The sequence below is a fragment of the Brettanomyces bruxellensis genome, chromosome 9 (assembly GCF_011074885.1).
Source record: "Brettanomyces bruxellensis chromosome 9, complete sequence".
Lineage (NCBI taxonomy): Eukaryota > Fungi > Ascomycota > Pichiomycetes > Pichiales > Pichiaceae > Brettanomyces > Brettanomyces bruxellensis.
The window spans coordinates 1,518,220-1,537,309 of record NC_054690.1 but is presented as its reverse complement, the minus strand read 5'-3'; the positions used below and the strand labels follow the sequence as shown (position 1 = coordinate 1,537,309).

Genomic DNA, 19,090 nt, shown 5'->3' with positions numbered 1-19,090 from the left:
GTGTCATTTCCATTTAATATAAATAGAGGTCCTTACCCTCTGGTAATGAGAGAAGGATGGAAAGAAATCTGAAGAAAGAAAGATACGAGAAGTATCAGAGAAGAATCTAATTAATCTATTATATATCTTTAGACGGATTTGGTAATCATCTAAAGAATCCTTACACTTCAGGTTATTGAAAATAATATTTTGTTACCTTCAGTCCGACCATTTACAAAGTCGTTCTAGCCCTTATGGCCAAGTTGGTAAGGCATCACACTAGTAATGTGGGGATCCTCAGTTCAAATCTGAGTGAGGGCATTTGTTTTTTTAGTCTATGTTAGCCATCTTTTTATTGGTAATATCATGTTGCTAATACTGCTAGCTTCACCAACTTGCTGTACGTTATGATGATTTAGATAGGGGTACGGCTACATCAAATTTGTTTTAAAATAATTCATCTTAACATGATTCCTAAATTACTTTCTAGAAAAGAAAAATGAATGCGATTTATAAGGCAGTTTCACATATTTCTGAGCCATTAGTTTAAGAGCTCAGGTATACTGGCCCTTTTCTGTCCATCTTTAATTGACATTAAGAGCTTAGACGCTGTATCAATATCAGGTGGCGGCGGAGAAGGCAGTGAACTTGATTTCCTCATTGTGACAGGAACCTTAATTGGACAATTTGATGGCCGGAGCTTAGTTGGTGCGTTTGAAAAAGTAAACTTGCTTGGCAAACCTATAAATAAAGGAGAATTTGAAAGACTTGATTGAGACGAGCTATTAAAGCTGGATGTACTCGACAGAAAAGATGGTTGATCGACAATTGCAGGAAGTGGTAGCCTAAAGTTATTTGCCTCAGAATCAATTGAACCAGTATTTTGTTCTCTCATAGGTCTAACACTGGTTGAACATTGCTGAGCTTGATCCATTTTATTGGATGCGTTTGGATCCGCGAATCGGTCCAATTTATATGATGGTAAGCTATTGTATACACTTCCTCTGTTTGTACACATTGTACTTGGATATGGGGGTGGCAAGTCTATGAGCATTGACTTTTTCCTATTCAAGGAATGGAGAGGGGTAGTTGGCTGTTCTCCTTCGGTGTTTGAATGACTTATTGCATTCTGAACCGGTGGTGTCTGCTCCAGGCGTTTTGAGCCCGAGTGGATTTGATCACTAGCTGATGAAATGCTTGATTGATGCGCTCTATGATTATGCCGTGGGGTTTCAGATTCCACTTTAGGCCGATCATACTCTATACTCTCTGAGCTTAGGAGCTGGGCAATCTCTAATGCAATCGGATCTTTCCTGTTGGGAGGAACTTGGCCATCGTTTCTCCAGACCTCCATGAACATATCCTCAAAATCAAATTTCTTCTCAATATTCCTATATTTTTGAAGATCAAGGTCGAACTCCACAAATTTCAAATTGTTATTCCGTCTAAACCACTCCTTAAACAATTGTCTTGTTGATTTCGGTGTCAGCATCTGCAGTTTCAAAAGCTGGATCACCAAGTGTAAATACTTTATGTACTCCACCGTGGACTGGAGAATAGTCAATTTATGCATCATATTTGAGTTTTCAAAACTATTTTCATTTAGCCCATTGAGTATACTGGCACGGCATGCTGGAACAAGAAACTTTAATGCCTCAAATTCCCTGTTCATTTTGATTCTTCTTTTTTTCTCAATGATAGAATGCTGAGCTCTGAGCTCGCGTCTTTTCTGTTCAAGTTCTTCTCTACTTGAAATTTGAGATGACCGTCTTCTCTTTCTTGGACGGGAGGACGTTGCTCCATTTAGCAATTTACCAGAGCCATTTGTTTGTGGTGGATCAGTATAATATGTCATCGGAGATATTGACGGAGATTGACGAATAAACTTATTGTTGTAGTCTTCGTTTGAAACAAAGCTTGAGGTTAGATAATTTGAATTAAGAGTGGTTATAGTCGGTGATTGAACATTATTGCACCTTTTCATTGGGCCAGTATCTATTCTTTGGGGTAACTCTGATTTTGTGCTTCCTCTTGACACTACCGATCCAGATCTCTGCATCTGAATTATAGTGGGTTTAAATATTGGAGGAGGAGGAAGGATAGCACTCATTGCTATACCTTTATCTTCAAGATTTGCCATGTATAAAAGACTTGAAGCAAGTTGGTAACGTGCGGATATTGAATAATTTGTTGAGCGTAACTAGATATGTTAATCCAGTTATTAAAGTATGCTAAAACTGAATCTTATTTAAATTTCTCAAGATAAAAGAGAAATTACCGTTTCATCGATACCTGTGGCAACCTTTGGGGCAACACACTACAAAAATTTAGAGAGAAACTCGTGCTTTTAAAGGCTATTCAAAATGGTATACTACGATTATAAAAATATAAGTCGCAGATTAGCTAAGCGCACGAGGACCGGCTGGGGTCTAATCTTCTGAGGTTGATACTAGCCACTGGATAATTCTTGATTTGACAATGGAATACGTTAGAAAGAAGAATTACGTGTAACCACGCACGTGAAAGAGTACCAATATAGGCAAGATTGGAAATGAACCGGGTGCTGCATAATTCCAGAGGCTTGTTTTCTTTTATTTATGGCTATCAATATAGCTATAATAATAATTGTAGATTATTATAATTATTCGAACTACATTACATTATTTCCAAAAAAAAGGATCGCAATTTCTTTTCATCGCTGGGTACAATAGAGTATCGTCGGGTATTATAATACATTAGTTTAGGACAGCCCTACCTTAGTTTCTGTATGTTCTACTTTAAAAAATATCAATACTTTCAAATGCTTTTATCATATATCTTTTGCTTCTTCATGAATTGGTTAGGAAAACTATACGTAAATAGAACGGTTACTCACTCCCAAGAAAAAGTTCGCTCTACTTAGATGAAAGATATTCATTGCAACAATTCACCTCCTCTTAATATTGTTAATGCGTATAAAATTGCAGAAATACGACAGCAGTAAGATCCTGCGTGGTAATTGCTACTCTCCCCCAAAAGTGGCCTTTGATTGTAAAAATCGGACCTAGAGAAGACCATCGCAGATTTTCTTTTGGTCACAAGATAGAAATTTGTTTTGCGATAAACAGTAAGGTATCAACATGTTTTAAATCTCGGAGGTCTCAATAGTGATTATGACCCCACGTGTGCTACCTATCCCTTGCTTTTATTTTTTAGGTTTCCAGTTCTGTGGAAATCTTTTCCTATTGACGTCAATCAAAAATCCGCGTACAGTAATTACAGAGTCAATTTTCTTGCTCTGAAGTGCGGCTGAAATTTGGTCTCCCAACATTAATAAAATGAGCTGCTCTTTTATTTTATTTTTAATTTTTTCCGTCCATGCATATTATTAGCACTTTGGAAAAGATAGAAATTATTATGTATCAGGCACGTGTAGATAGCTGTGGGTCTGCCAGAAAGTCCATATAATCCTATATCCATTTACCCCTTATTTATCTAAAGCATTTTGGTCACTCGTGTGCCATTCCACCAGACTAGAGATTATATTTCTTGAAAATATATGTAAATAAAATTCACTTTGTTGGTAGTACTATTTTTCTAATTATTTAGCGCTTGGAAATCTTTTTGCCAAGGATTCAGGGATCAAAAAATTTTAAACCAAATAGACGCGTCAATAGACTGACCTCTTAACACAATATCGCTTGACTCATTTTTTTGGCACAGTTTCATTTGATTCGTTTGTTTCCCCGCACACACAGTTGGTGTGTCCCTTGGGTAGCAGCCAATTTTTTGCTTCTCCGTTTTCCCCCCAATTCTATAGCGTAGTTTATTCTGCTGCATACTAAAAGGTACCAAACATTTGACAATATTCATGTGAAAGAGAACTGAATAGATATCTTAAACGACATATTACTGCCATTCACAATCATTATCTAGCTGTCTTAATTAGATTCGACATTCCTTTTTGTTTTCTCGTCACACTTAACTTTTTTTTGCTTAAACACAATACATTCAGATATTTCGACACACACAAATAAGATAATCACAATATTATAATGTCGACCCTACATGCATTCTATCCCTCTATTGAGGAGTATTCCCCACATGCCATCAAAGACGTGACGCTCACGAAAACACCCCGAAATTCGACTCCATTTATACTATCACTTCCGATACAAGATTCAATGACGTTGGTCAAAATATACGAAGGATGCATGAAGCCACTTTATACAATGAATATAGTTCTTTTGGATAAGCTTCATAATCGCTCTAATTATTCATTGTTGCTAGTTAACCTCAGTAAGAAGTTTATATCATGTTTCGACGAACTCAATGATATAAAGAAATTTATTAATATCAGTAGGGTGGAAGGTGCAACAAGTTTAATGAGCACGAACTGTTTCGTGAGATCTATTCTTTCGGATTTTGACTCCCATTTTGGCTCACTACTACAGGAAATAGACTCTGTTAATTCGAGGATTTTTGAACATGCTTCTTATTGGGGGATACAAAGCATTGCCTCCATATACAGCCAAATTATAACAAAAGAGCCCGAAGGTGAGATATCAGTTCCAAAGGATCTTCCAACTCTTGAGAATTTTCATAGCAGTGTTCTAATAGAATCTGAAAGTTTTAGAATCTACAAGAAACTTAATGGACATTTTGACCCTAGGGCGATTGTGGTAGAAGATTTAATGAATTTCAGGGAAGGTATTTCAAAAACACTGCATAAAGAAGCATTTTCAAATAATCCAACTTTGACGAAAAGCCAATCAATTTCCACTGAGGACAACCTAAAGATTGTCAACTCACAATCTTTTAAAAAATTTAACGCCAATAGGTTACAGTTATTGGGGCTACTAAACAAGAAGATATTTTAAAACAACAAGAAATACAAACAACTGTATTAATAATTTCATCTTTATCGGTTGATTTATTTGTTCATTTTTTTCTGCTTCATATAAATAGGAGCTTGTTGTTACTTAGGTGTCGTCTCAGATCTTTTTCTGTAAGTAGGCTTATATAAGATGTTTAGCAAGATAGGAATAACAGTTGACATTTAATTTGTTCATAGTAGAAGCTAAAAGATGACATTATTGGCCTATTTTGAATCCGAGACCCATTTTTCCCAACCATTCTTTAGTCTTACCTTTGCATCATCATTTTCACACATCATTTCCAAAATATCAATATCTTTTGCAGCTTCAACTAATGTCGTATAATCATTTTTGGCCATATTTTTAACCATCGAAAAACTGAATATGAACTGAAGGCTTACAAATCCTTCTTTATCCATGTGCTTTCTGAGATAAACATCTCTGCATAGATTATCCGTGGAAAAATAATATTTAAGTTGTACCTTAAGCTTTTCAATAAGTTGGTGGCGTTCAGTTTTGACATGAGTAATACCTTCGTTGGCATTTTGATTAGAATTGTTGTCTTCATTTAATGCTGGGTAGTACGAAGCATAATATGGAGGATATAAGCCGTTAGCATAAATTGGAGGAAAAGCCAGGGGGTATGAATTTACCATTCTGTTCGGATTATAGTGCGTGGGAACAACAAAACCCTGAGGTGATGCAATTGGAGGATTAAAGTACATCCATTTTGGTGATCCTTGTGCATTTTGATTTTGCTGTGTCATATGATGAAAGATTCCGTCATCCTCTCTCGAAGGGGTTCTTAAAGTAGAGGAAACCCTTGTACTTCCATCTGAAGGTGGTTGACCAGAAGTATGCATTTCAAATTCAGATTTATTTGGAAATTGTTGTAAAGAGGGGGAAATACCATTGGTAGATGGGAACATCTGATAACTCGGAATCCACGGAGAATATGGAAATAAAGTTGGAACATAAGGATAATTTACTGGCTGGATGTATGAATGATTCCTTTCGTATGCATTTGTTGTTTGCTGATTAGTTTCTGGAGGCAAGAAGGGATTTTGATGATTCTCGCTGCCTATAGCCCCAAAATGTCTTTTCTCTGGAATATCTCCATCCAGATATTCGTAATTTTTCGGATCATATTCTCTACTTCTTGGATGCTCTTCTTGCCCATAATCTATAAATGAATGCTTGCCATGTTGATATTTGTAAGCATTGTTATTCCGAGACTTTCCAGAAAAGTATCTACTTTTTCTTCTTTGAAAAGGTCTATTCTTTCTTTGCTGATCTCTTTCTCTTTGCTCATTTATATCATGATCTGCTTCATTTAAGCACGCTTTATCTGAAATAATGGATACTTCAGCTTGGTACGGAATCCATTTTGTTTTTTTGGAGGCTTTCTTAACAAATTCCTTGGCTTCATTTTCCTTTTGTTTCTCTTTATCAGACACGTTCTCCTGAAAGACAGAAGAATCAGATGTTTTGACCAAAGTTTGTTTTGTTTCAATTTCTTTCAATTCTGATTTGTTTGCATGAATATCACTCTGACATTTGTTAGCCAATTTGAGGATTTCGGACATCTGAGAATTTTAAACTTTTATTTCAGTAGATTACAGAATTGATTATTTTGCATAAACTGAGAGTATTAGTTTCAATATATTATAATAATATTAAAAAGGAAAAATGAGGTACTACACATGAATGTTGTTGACCTCCATTGGCATTTTGTTTATTTTATTTATCCCTAAAAAATCCTTTTCAGTTTGTTTCTCTCTTTGTTCTACTCGTTGAGGAAATATTTCCTTTCTGAATGCTTTATATTTTGTTATCCGGTGTGTGCCAATCCCGCGAAAACGGCAAGCCAACTTGCATTAAAGCGACGCGTCGAATAGAAAATATTCTAAAAAAGCTTTCATGGTTATCAACAATCTGTACTATCCGCTAAGTGTCTTAATCATAATATTTTATTCGAAACGTTGAAGCTTTAAAAGGTTTCATCTATATTGAGAGTTGCCTCATACTTACTGGTTACTATTCTATGGATGTCGCCGCTTGAACTACCTTCATTTTTGGTCTACCCAAGTTCCAAAACTACAAGAAAACTGAAAGCAGCTGTTAAACCGATTAAAGTTGCATATCTTCATGAATTACAGATTCGTTGCAGTGAATTATTTGGTGGATTACTGCAAAAGAAAGAAAAATTGATTGATATAATTATTCCAAGCTCCAATATACGTGAATTGTTAAATAAATATGTGTCTGCCAAGCATTCAGGGGCTATAGGATATTTTGTATCAATCCAACCTGAAGGATCAGTACAAAAACGGTTTGGTATAATCATTCCAGGCCCAACGAAACCAATGTGGACAGTTTTCTATATCAATGTCAAGAAACTGAATGGAAGTTTTGATACTGACACATGCTTTAAATTACTTCCTTCTGAATATATCCAGGATAGCCACTCGTTGATATTAAATCATTGCGATCTTACAGCATCCAGTAAGAAATTTTTTGAAGAGGTGTTCAGTAACAATCCTTCCAATGTTTCTGAACCATACAGTGCGTCCTTTTCAATGAAACTTCCCAAAGCCAATCTGGATAATCGAGATACAAAACTGCTTGAAGAGTCCTTGAAAACGATTGATCCTGGTGAATATCTAGCGAATAGTTACTTTTCCACGCTGTATGAAGGAAGGATACCTCTTCCTTTTTTCCCCAAATCAACTCTGCCGCGCATTCACGTCTTGGCCCATTCAAACACAAAGTTAGTGAAGGAATGCATCACGAAATTTTTAATAACGTCTATGAGCTTTTTTGATAAAAGGCACATCTTTGTTCAAATTATTAATGACGACGAATTTGATCTTGAACATTTTAAAAGTAAATGGATGGACTTGAACAGCATGCTGCATCCATCGGAGCTCGAGTTTAGACGTGAGTTTTTTGATAGCATATGCTCTGATAGTGCTTCTTTCAACAGAGAGAAAGTTTCTAGCTTGTTGACCAAGCTTAAGATAAAAGAAGCAAAATTACAAGTGTTATTATTACTCGAGATTCTTCATATTTTAAATCAGGATGGTTCATCTAATACATCAGATAAACCTCGTGAAAAGAAGCCAGACATAACAAAGAAAAGAGTAAAAATAAGGAAAAGAAATCGGTCACATTTAGTCGGTCATAAGAAACGGCTCTTACCTACATTTATAGGCACAGTTATTCCTGTGAATACACATTTTTCCACTGATTTGAGATCTCTGAATTCCAGCAAAAACAGTGAGTTGCCTCTAGATGTCAAGAAAGTTAAACTTCTTATTCGCAACTGGTTTGATCGTCTTTGTGTGTGGGAAGCAGTTCTAGGTATTTCAGAGAAGAGTGAGGGCTCTTCTTTTAGTTTCCTTAAATCAGCAGTCATTCCATTCTATGCGAAAAAGCATCACAGGTTGTTAAAGGAGCTTGTTACAAGATCCAGAGGGCTAAAGCTTGATAATAAGAAAAATAAGAGCACTAAGCTACGCCAACATTCGGTTGATCATAAAATGGATGAGTCTGATAAAATGAGTACTTTTGATTACAAACAAGGCCTTATAACTGATAATCCAAACCAATTCTTAAGTCGGGATAATAACATTCATCCATCTGAAAGGCAGCACCGAAAAAATTTACAGACAGGAAGATATATACCCCATCTTGCACGAAGAGCTAGTAGCTTAGCTGGTTTGAAAGATTTAAAGATTAATAGAAATCATAGTTTTGCAGCTCATGAGGATTTCTCAAGAAAAACATTTGAGATGGTGAGGAGTACTTCATTTTCGCAAATGATACGGCATAGTTCCCAGAATCTGAAGGAAACACTGGCGAAAAGAACAATATCACTTCATGAAAAGATTTTCGATCACAGAAAGAAACGGAGACTTGTTGCTCCCAAGACCAAATTCAAGGAAACTGCTTCGCCAGCAAAGGAGGTCACTGAGATTGAAGCTACACCGCTGAAAAAAAGACGGCATTTATTAAAAGTGAGGAAGGAGTCCCAGCTCAAGCCAGTTCCGGAAATTTCCGTACATTCTTCATCTCCTATTATTGGTGCCACACCGATAAAATTATCTAAGGAACCAAATGTGGAAGAAAATATAGTTATAAACTCTTCCCCGATGGATTCTTCACCACTAAATTTGTTACATTCTCAGCATGATATTTCAATGACTTCACCATTGAAGAATTCCATCATTATGTCTGAGTCGTCAACCCAGAATATTGATGAAAGTTTGGGACAGGATGTCGATAAACAGCGCACCTGCTCTGAAGGGCATATTGAAAATCAGAACGAAAATCAGAACGAAAATCATGACCACAGTGAAGATGGCAGCTTTTCTACGCTTTTCTCATCCCCTCTTCGACCAATAAGAGGTGAGACACAAAGAATAGACGATGTCGAAAATAATCATGAAGAGTTAAAGGAGGAGGAGGGTTCAAAAAATTTAGAGCGTTTTCTTCATCCAAAGCCTACAAGGAGAAGACTTCAATTCGACTAGATAAATATATCTTAACGTCATATCAAAAAAGCACGTTTAATTCTTATAATTATACATAATAAACCACATTAACAAATTTGTTTACACTTCACCAAAGAATATACCGTAATAGACTTCGGAAGCATTATCTAGTTTTTCAATACCTTCGACAATTGCTGAGCCGACCCTTTCCTCTAGCTTCTTTTTCATATCTTCAGAAATTACAGAATCATGATCTGCTGCCATAAGTTTTCCATCAGAAGACAAAATTCCTAAACACTCAATTGCTTGCTCTAGAAGTAGACTTCTATTTGGATCCTCATTATGAAAGTGATCCAACACCAACGTTGACCAATTTTTTAAGTTTCCGACAAATATTATTCTGATAACCTCAGGTCCCAACGATTTCATGCCTCGAATGGCACCAAATTGTGTTCCTACTGAAGTTTTTGTCGTACTGCTTAAGAATGCACGCAAAAGCGTCCTTGTAACTCTTGGCTTTAATGTATTATATGAAGAGCCATATTCAACGATTATTTTTTCCAAAATCGAGGCTGAAAGTTCACGCACCTTAAAGTGCTGTTTCAGCTCTTCCGGTGTACCCTTCGTTGGTCCTATATTTTTTGCCAAAAAAGCGTTAAGACGCACGGCATTAATGCATGAATGTATGGATCTAGGAAAATTGTTTTGTTTGTTAAAAGGGAGTAAATAACCATCAACATTGTTGTTAATAAGTCAATATTCTGTAGGTTGTGTGTGATTGTCTCAGCAATAAACTGAATAAAGTATGGTACAAGTTGATGAAGGCCCGGGTCAGAACGTATTGACTCAAGAGTTGCGGCTCTCAAAGTCTCATCTGATTCATTAACAAGAGCTGCAATAGCCTTATCAAAGTATAGTTGAAGTTCCTTGGATAAAACATGTTTCACTAATGGCTTCACGTCCAGTTTTTTCTTTGATGATTCCGTTCTTTGCTCCGCTGTTGTAACTCCGGTTTTCGGATTTGTTGTAAGGGTGATTTCATCATTATTCAAGCTTAACATATTTCTCATAGATCCCCGCTGGCTTGGAGCCAACTGACGAATCTCAGCTGGAGTTGGATTTTGTGGAATTGTTGGTTGTACACCTTCAATTGCAAGCCAGTGAGCAGTAACTGACGCGAAACGAGGAACTTTCGGTAGGGGTTGATTAATTAATTTCTCAAAGTCAACCTCGTCATCATCCACGTAATAAAGATTCTGTCCAGGTCCCACCATAGCTTCCTTAAAAGCTAATGGCCTGGAGACATCATATCCATAAAGTGGTTCTAGATTAAGCACCTTCATGGCCCTGTTGATATCTTCAACTGTTAAAACTTTACGTTTTCCATGTCTGACAAATTTCATTGCCTGTTCCAATATTTCATGAATTCTATATTCAACGTCCATTGCAAGATTCTTTGCCACTTCTTCATTCAGTTGGTTTGTCACGCCCAACGCATCGGCGACATCCTTCACTGTATCATAAGGAGACCACAAGGTGTGGGATGAAGGCACCTTTGTTGAAGAATGATTTGATGTCATGAGTATAATGCTAGGCTTCTTATTGGTTTTATAGGAATAATACGTATGAAGCAACGAAGAAAGTATAAAAACAAATAATAAAAACCAGTGAATGGCTTTACCTCATTTATTTTCACTTACGAGTCTAAATATCGATATATTCTCAATATGAAGTCTTTTTCTCACTTTTCACTTTTTTTTTGTTTGTTGTTTTCTGATGTTTTTACCATCAAATCGAAGAACTTACATAATTTTGCAAATCTGTAATAAAATAGATGGATAAAAGCTTTGTTCAAATTTATTTTTTATCTAGGTCACTCAGGTAAATACTATACATATTTAGGATTTGGGCTTTTCTTCTGTCCTTTGTTGTTGGAGTCGCTCTATTAAGGGTCATTTTTTATGATCAGTGGACCGTAATGGCTACCGCACAGGAGTTCAACACCCTCTTATCCAAGGATGAAATCAAACGGTTAGACTTGAAAATTGCCAAGCTAAATTCTACATCATATGATTTGTTTTGTTTTGGTCGTTTCAAGACTTTTGTTATGAGACTGTTTGTTTCTTTTTCATTTCCTAATCAAGTACTTGGTAGAATACTAGATGCTGAAGTGATTCCCAAAGAGGTTGATAACAGAATCCTCTCACAAAAGCTTGAGCAACTGGTATCACTATATTTTAGTAGTGATACATTAAATAAAATAGAGAATTTTAAACAGGGTCAATTTGCTATTATTGCCAGCATGAATCAGTCCCTTAAAAACTGTCATTTTTCTAAAGCAATTAAATATATTGTATCATTGGAAGACTCGTCTGCAAAGTCCAATACAGAGTACATCGCCGATATAGAGGTTGCGGCCAAGATTATATCAGATAGAATTGTTTATAATGCAATAAGATCAGCCGTACAATTCGATAATTTCCTCATCAATGAATTAGCAACAAAATATGAGGGAAAGTCTTTGAGAGAAATTCCTAGAGCCAACTTTTTATCTTCTTTTATCAAAGCACAGTGGCAATGGAAGTATGGTAGAAGATTACATTAGGAGTTGTTTGCAATCTAACTCTTGCCCTGTAATTTCTCGGCTACTTTATAGTCCAAACTTAATAGAAGTAATTTTTATTTTTACCAATTTATGTATAAAAATTTGTTGCATATTGTTTATTTTCCACCAAAGCCTGTCTTGGCCTCTTCCTTTTTGAGAAAGAATACTTCATTGTTCGTTGGTCTTTTGAAAGTCAATCTGTCTGAAACAGTACCGGCGACAATGAAGTTTCTTGGAGTCCAATCTCCAACATTATACACCTCGGGGATCATCTGACTGAGAGCTGGAAATAGTGACTTATATATACTCCTAAATTCAAGTACATCTTGTTCCGTTATTGCAACATTCTTTTTCACGTTTTGAAACTCTTCATATATAAATTCAGGGAATAATAGTGGGTCTAAATCTTTGTAATCATTCTTGTTAGCATTCCTTACAATCCATAATAGTACCGCCTGATCAAGAATCTTCTTCGCAACAAGATCATTATAATTAGACACACCAAAGGTTAAAAGAAGAGAATTGAAAAACACTTTGTCTCTCGTTAGTATTCTTTTAAAAGATAATGCATGGTATTTCTTTAGCATATTCTTTTCCAATATAATAGTTGCTTGCTGTGCCTCAAGAAAAATAGCCTTTTGCAAATTTCTGTATACTTTGACCATTCTGGCAACCGATGGTGCAACTCTTCTATCAGTTGTCATTTTGAATTTCTTGAAGGCATTCACCTTTGTTCCCAATATGGCTCGCAAGTTAGCTATTCCCTCTATTAGCATTCTGGTGGTATATATGTTGTTTTCGCTTGTTAATCTGACTAGGAATGCAAAGAAATCAATAAGATTTTCCGGGAGTGGGTACTTCTTTGTCAACACAAAATTAATACCTTCAGCCGATGCATCATCTGGTAATTTGACACCAAATTTCTTTGCTGCCTCTATATAATTTTCGGGAACCTTCAAAGATAGGGTCGTAATATCGAACTTGTTATCCGGTATCACAAATCCATAGCCTAGGAGTATGGCATAATTTGGTTTATCGCCATAATTATTGAACAGCTCGAGTCCTTTCTTCATATTCGAAGGATCTTCCAATGAGCTGAAAACCATTTGTTGTTGATCCGAAGTATACCAACGAACTGGTGTGGCATTTTTATGATTTAATAAATCTATCACCGGTACAAGAAATGCTTTATGAAGCTTATTTGAAGGATCGAACAAGACGAAAGGGAACGCACGTGAAGCCAGAATACAATGTGCCCATAAATAAGCCTGAAAGCTTGTCCATGTCATTTTCTGTTCTAGAAAGTATGCCATACCCTTGTTGTAGTTACCCTTTTTATAATTCTGATAAAAGCTCTCCATATCATTTGGCATCGTAACGCTCTTTAAACCTGTAACGGCTGAATGCCATTCTTCTACTATCTCATCCATGAATCTCTTGAGAAATACCTCGGCATCGGTCCCACTAAGTAAATATTTTTCCTCTTCAGTCCAGAAGTATGGTAGTCCTGTATCTCTACCATTCGATGGAAGAAAGTTTATGTATGGTGCCATTTTCTTTGAAATATTGACGCCGTCCACAAAAGTGTCTTCGTCATTAAATTTTAGTCTTGCCAAGAAAAGTTGTAGCTGCTGATTTCGATCATGAGAAGATGTCCAGTCATCCCCAAAAAAGGATGCAGCCAGTGTTGGTGTTAAAGCTATATCCTTTGGAACCTTGATTAAGTCTTTTCCGTTCTTAATATCTTCTTTTGCCACACAAATGACTCCTCTATCACTAGTGATCTGAAACCTTATCCTGGGATCCACAAATATTTTACTATTTTTGGCCCATTCCAGTAAATCTTGAAGTTCTTGGCTCATTTCAATTTTCTATAAAGTTCTACAGATATATGAACACCTCGAGGTAAAGTATTAGCATATGCTATGTTCATGAAAGTAAAAATGAAAGAATATAAAATTTTTTTTTCAGTCTGGCCTTGACAGCGTTCGAGCATCTATATTGGTACAATCTGCCTCAATAAAAAATGACCGTACGCATCACGAAGTTATATCCACAAATAAAAGGGCGTAATATTTCATCCACCTATAAGTTTTTAATTTTCCCAAACAGTTTATATTTCATCTTGAACTTTGGAAAATGTGGGTAAATGTAATACAAGGTATCGGGATTCGGTGAACAGGATTTTAAGGTTTAGGAAAAGTTGCGGATAAATTATTTACTATATGCAAGAATTCTTGCTGGAAACTTTCACTTGAATTTTTTTAAATACATTCGAACTTTTCCAATCCTTAAATCCTTAATACAATAAAATATAAGTGAGATAATCATATGTCAAAATCAACCCAATTTATATTTATATAATGTGACAAATAGTGATGTATATTCTATTTATAATTATCCTGTTGATATCTGAGTGCTTTCTTCAAGTATAGCAATGGAGTATATCGTTATCTTCCTCTATCTACCGAGTAATCTTACTGTTGAATATATGTCTTGGTATCATATTAAATATCTACAGAAACAAGCATTTGTCTTTTCGGATCTTTGAAAGTTTCAATCCTAACTAATCTAGCTAAAGACAAATATCAGCCTGCAATCAGTTCCTTCAATATAATACTTTCTAGAGAACTTCTGGCGCTATTGTAATGAGTGTATAAAGTGGGAAATTGATATAAACAGATATTGACGTGATGCTTCATACATTATTACAAAGTAAGCAGTACAGTTCTTGCCATTGAGAGGGTGAACCCTGTTTTCGTTTTTTTTCTTATATAGGTTAATAGTACTGCGTGATTCTAAACCTCGATTAGGAAGCCAAAACAGTTTTTAATAAAAGTTATAACGCTGATAAATAGCAATATGGTGACACACCGAATAAAATTACGAACCAAGTGATTGGGACGCTTGGGTTATTATTACAAAAATGATTATTCAATGATACTTCTATTTTCATTATCCTCATATTTATTTCATTCAAATTCGTAGAAGAATGAATTTATCCCCATGGACTTTTAATATTAAAGTGTAGTCAAATCTGGATCAAAATATAAGTCATTCTTGTTTCATCTCTTCGTGAAAAAGGAGTTGTATTCAAAATGAACCAAAGAATAAATTGAAATAGAGAAAGATGAATATGCAGAAAAATCATTTAATACGGTAAACAATTGGTGCACTTTATCGGGACTTTTCTCCAATGAAATCATTAAGTCATTACTATCCAGAAATACAATTAAATCTAGAAGTAAATGAATCCGTAAACAAAAGCATAATAATATTTTAAAGCTTTGTAACAATTTAGCCGGAGTGTATAAATTTCTATTTAAAAATCCTACTCCCTCGTAAACTGGTACCACCGAGTGTGCAGACACCCATAGCTATAAATGAGATTGGCTAGCTAATTAGGATACAGAAATGAACACCATTGCATAGAATAACCCCACAACCAAAAAAGGTTCTTACCAACGCGCTTATCTTCCAGCGAGAAGCTGAATGTTACTCTAAGTTTCAGCTGAAGGTCCTCAAGATAGATTTCTTTAATCAATCTCTATATTACAAATTACACAATAATGTCATCTTGTTTTCTTAGGAAACACACAGTAAATAGGTAAAAAGTAGTTGTCGGACATATGAGAATATTACCAAGTATTGGGTAATTTATCATTATATGTCATTAGATTTATATGTTTTGAGATCTGAACATATTCTTAAATAACGAAGATTTAAAATAATATCATAGACAATCCTGAATAAAATGCACTAACTGTGTATGTTAGGGAATCAACAGAAAAATAATTATGCGCGATCATAATTCTGTTTCTGAGAATTAAATCTTTTTTTTATATTATGTATGATTACCTCTGTCAGAGTATATAAATTCCGTGTGACATTTGTATCTGCTTAATTGCTCACATATCTCTGTGCCGTAGCACTACCGAGCGCGCAGATGCCCAAGGTTATGAACGAGATTGGCCATATAGTTCGGATATAGAAAAGACTTCTGTTGCATAGAATGACCCCCATAACAAAACAAGGTCTTTACGAACACGTTTGTAATCCAGCGAGAACCCGAAGGTTACTCTTGGTTTCAGCTGAAGGTTCACTTCAAGATGGATTTCCTTATATGAATATGTATTGCAAATTACACAATAAAGTCGTCTTCCCTTCTAAGAGACACATAGTATATAAGGAAAAAGTAGTACATACATATAAGAGATATTTTTCCGCAGAAGTGGAATAGGTGATTCTCAGACGAAAGTAGATTAGGGAGAAATTTATTTCACAGGAAAAATTTCCCCGCTAATTATTTCTTATATCTGTCTGAACATTAATTTGATTCACATATTATAAATCAAATACCAGTTGATCCTTTATGAGGTATTAACATATAGAACATTATTATAATAACTCATAGATTCCGGCAGAAATATTACGAGGACAACTGTTGTTAACCGTACAACCCCGAGAATTTTTCTCTTTATTTACATCCTTGGACCAATTATATCTAAGGATTACTTTACCTTTTATCACCTTTATTGTATTTCACTGGTGTTGAAACCTTGCAAATTGCCTTTATTACTTTTTATATTACTTGGAGAGATCATCGCCGATATTTCAGATATGTGAGCTTTTCTAGAGTAAGAATATATAAGGGGTCTAGCAGCACCTTTGTATTTTCTCACACTATTATTATTTTGATACTATTTTATATCATTCTTTAAAGACTATCACCGCTACGTACCTTAATATAAACCACTATTATATCAATATGTCTTACAATCCTTTGGATAACTTATAATATACAGTATGATCACGGTGATGACGAATCACATGAGTCATTTGATGATAAGGAAAATAAAAGAGAATTGTAAGGGCTAACAAGAAGTAAATTAGAACGGAACGTTCTGTCTAAAGACAAGTTGCGTCGTAATCAAGAAAGTGAAGTAGATGCTGAGGATGTTATATTGGAATCAAACAAATTGATGTTTCGGAAACTGCACACCTAAAATCAGCGCGCGAAAACTTCAGAAAGTATGTACAAGAAACGGTGCAAGAGATTACGACAAAGCTGGATAAGACACACTCTAAGCGGTCTTCTTTGCCTCAGGAATCAGCAAATGGAAATGATAGTACTGGCAAAAATAGAAATGTGGACAGAACCTCAGATAATAGTTTTAGGAGGACTTCTTCTTCTACAAGCTCATCAAGAAAGTCTCATCAGCCTTTATTAAAGGAGCTGAGTACGGAGTTTGAAAATTTGTCTCACTTGGCGGGAATGTATTCCATCAATGCAGTTATTTTAGCCAGAACCCTTTCTTCTTCGTCGTTAGGCTTTATACAAGTGGAGAAAGATCTTTATGGATCTTCGGACTCTGTGTTGAAAAGGACAGGTAGTCCTAATATCACTGCTGAAACAGATTAGGCTCTCTTTTTAGAGCCAAATACGAGTTATTCCGATTCCTCGGCGAATTATAAAACTCAACAAAAGAAACTAATAAAGAAGGAGAATGCACATGCTTAAATACCTTTAATTCTTATGAACGAGGCTTTCTTCGCTTAAACAAGGATGGGCAGTTTTATGTAGATGCGACTGTCAACAAATCTATTACGGACAGTTATATATATTCATAATCATAAAGGAAATCAGATTTACATCTTTCACTCCATAAAAAATATATGCAAACCACTTTGTTTAATTTTCTCTTTTAAGCCAGAATAAATAAAATCCCTTGTTGCTAACTCATGTGATAAATTGAATTTTTTAAGGACTCGCCTCAACAAGGTAGCTCATATTTCACTTATTTTGTACCACATGAGGCACATGTCGCGACATCGGAACACTTCGAACAAACTTATACAACGAGATGATCTAGAAGTACAAAACTGTTCATTTCCCTGAATATTATTCTTGAATGAAATTTCTGGAATTTGTTACATAATAAAAATATATTGCTTAAAGAAACATTTCTTTTCACAGGTTGATGAAGCGTACTGATGTCGAGATCTCTACGACAGGGTGCATAAATTTAATTTAATAGAATACAAAACTGAAATCATTGTTTTGACAGAACGCATCAGTAATATTTTTGCTCTAGTGTATTATTTTTATTTAAAAGCTAAACGAAAGAAAAGGAAAATAACACCCCATTTTCCTTATATCAAAAATTTCCTGTTAGGAATATCTGGTACCTTCTAGAAAATTTAACATGCGCGAAAAAACAAGCAGATGGTGGGCGAAAGTTCTTACATAGGAAGGAAAATCCGCATCTGGAAAATTCTGATGAGGATTAGAAGATTGTAGAAAAAAAAAAAAGGAGTGACCAAATCTCTTGAGTGGACAAGGTGTGAAATTACTTCAAGTATTTAAATGGATAACTGTCCTGCTGTTTTATTAAAAAAAACAAATAACCAATAGATTCTTCACTCCTCAGAGACAAACTTCAACACAGGCTCAGACCACACAAATATATCATTAAATAAATATAACTGACATGTCTTACTTCTACAATCAGCAGTACACTCCTTTCGTCGACCCATTCTACAATTTTTTGGGCGATATTGCAAATGCAGTGGATCAAGTCCATCAAGCAATAGGTGAAAAGGCTGTGAACAATAAGAGAGTTGCTAAAAACGAGAAAGGTGCGAATGCAGTGTCGAAGATTCAGAAAAAGCAACCGGAGAGAGCAGATCGCGATCCAGAAATGCCATTGATATCCGCTTTTGATAACGATCCATTTTTCTCAAGTAATATGGATGTCGATAAGTTCACACCAGAGCTTGATGTTCATGAAAATGACAAGGAATATACATTAAAGGTTTCTGTTCCTGGTGCTGCCAAGGATAACTTATCAATAAACTTTAACAAAGATGATAATCTCTTGACAATTGAAGGTGAAATTCCAAGCACGAAAACAGAGGAAAAGAACGGTGATAAGGTGATTCATACAGAGATTAGATCAGGAAAATTTGAGAGATCTATGACTCTCCCAAGAGATGTTAATGCAGATGGCATTAAGGCCGGCTTCGAAAATGGTATCTTGACTTTACGGGTTCCAAAGTCCGAAAAAACAGATAATGTTAAAAGCATTGACATAAATTAAAAATGCTGTGGCATTTTGTTTTTTCTTAATTTCAATTGATTTTTATATATAGGT

General features: G+C 35.4%; 9 protein-coding genes and 1 non-coding gene across 10 annotated transcripts; 6 read left to right on the top strand and 4 right to left on the bottom strand.

Annotated features, from left to right (window-relative positions):
* Nucleotides 1–227: 227 nt before the first annotated feature.
* BRETT_002534 lies at nucleotides 228–300 on the top strand. The gene has a single exon. It is a non-coding gene; the product is annotated as a tRNA-Thr (tRNA).
* Nucleotides 301–520: 220 nt separating this feature from the next.
* On the bottom strand, nucleotides 521–2,119 carry BRETT_002533 (uncharacterized protein; the record flags this gene model as incomplete). The annotated part of the gene is made up of 1 exon (XM_041281058.1): nucleotides 521–2,119. The coding sequence occupies one exon, from the start codon at nucleotides 2,117–2,119 to the stop codon at nucleotides 521–523; it is 1,599 nt and encodes a 532-aa protein (XP_041138849.1).
* A 1,894-nt stretch (nucleotides 2,120–4,013) lies between these two features.
* Nucleotides 4,014–4,838, top strand: BRETT_002532 (uncharacterized protein; the record flags this gene model as incomplete). Its single annotated transcript, XM_041281057.1, has 1 exon — nucleotides 4,014–4,838. The coding sequence occupies one exon, from the start codon at nucleotides 4,014–4,016 to the stop codon at nucleotides 4,836–4,838; it is 825 nt and encodes a 274-aa protein (XP_041138848.1).
* A 221-nt stretch (nucleotides 4,839–5,059) lies between these two features.
* On the bottom strand, nucleotides 5,060–6,421 carry BRETT_002531 (uncharacterized protein; the record flags this gene model as incomplete). Its single annotated transcript, XM_041281056.1, has 1 exon — nucleotides 5,060–6,421. One exon carries the CDS (start codon nucleotides 6,419–6,421, stop codon nucleotides 5,060–5,062), a length of 1,362 nt encoding a protein of 453 aa, XP_041138847.1.
* A 462-nt stretch (nucleotides 6,422–6,883) lies between these two features.
* Nucleotides 6,884–9,370, top strand: BRETT_002530 (uncharacterized protein; the record flags this gene model as incomplete). Its single annotated transcript, XM_041281055.1, has 1 exon — nucleotides 6,884–9,370. The coding sequence occupies one exon, from the start codon at nucleotides 6,884–6,886 to the stop codon at nucleotides 9,368–9,370; it is 2,487 nt and encodes an 828-aa protein (XP_041138846.1).
* An 81-nt stretch (nucleotides 9,371–9,451) lies between these two features.
* BRETT_002529 (uncharacterized protein) lies at nucleotides 9,452–10,911 on the bottom strand (the record flags this gene model as incomplete). The annotated part of the gene is made up of 2 exons (XM_041281054.1): nucleotides 9,452–10,022; nucleotides 10,070–10,911. 2 exons carry the CDS (start codon nucleotides 10,909–10,911, stop codon nucleotides 9,452–9,454), a joined length of 1,413 nt encoding a protein of 470 aa, XP_041138845.1.
* Nucleotides 10,912–11,309: 398 nt separating this feature from the next.
* BRETT_002528 (uncharacterized protein) lies at nucleotides 11,310–11,936 on the top strand (the record flags this gene model as incomplete). Its single annotated transcript, XM_041281053.1, has 1 exon — nucleotides 11,310–11,936. The coding sequence occupies one exon, from the start codon at nucleotides 11,310–11,312 to the stop codon at nucleotides 11,934–11,936; it is 627 nt and encodes a 208-aa protein (XP_041138844.1).
* Nucleotides 11,937–12,052: 116 nt separating this feature from the next.
* Nucleotides 12,053–13,798, bottom strand: BRETT_002527 (uncharacterized protein; the record flags this gene model as incomplete). Its single annotated transcript, XM_041281052.1, has 1 exon — nucleotides 12,053–13,798. One exon carries the CDS (start codon nucleotides 13,796–13,798, stop codon nucleotides 12,053–12,055), a length of 1,746 nt encoding a protein of 581 aa, XP_041138843.1.
* A 2,944-nt stretch (nucleotides 13,799–16,742) lies between these two features.
* BRETT_002526 (uncharacterized protein) lies at nucleotides 16,743–17,358 on the top strand (the record flags this gene model as incomplete). The annotated part of the gene is made up of 2 exons (XM_041281051.1): nucleotides 16,743–16,770; nucleotides 16,892–17,358. 2 exons carry the CDS (start codon nucleotides 16,743–16,745, stop codon nucleotides 17,356–17,358), a joined length of 495 nt encoding a protein of 164 aa, XP_041138842.1.
* Nucleotides 17,359–18,427: 1,069 nt separating this feature from the next.
* BRETT_002525 (uncharacterized protein) lies at nucleotides 18,428–19,036 on the top strand (the record flags this gene model as incomplete). Its single annotated transcript, XM_041281050.1, has 1 exon — nucleotides 18,428–19,036. One exon carries the CDS (start codon nucleotides 18,428–18,430, stop codon nucleotides 19,034–19,036), a length of 609 nt encoding a protein of 202 aa, XP_041138841.1.
* Nucleotides 19,037–19,090: the final 54 nt, after the last annotated feature.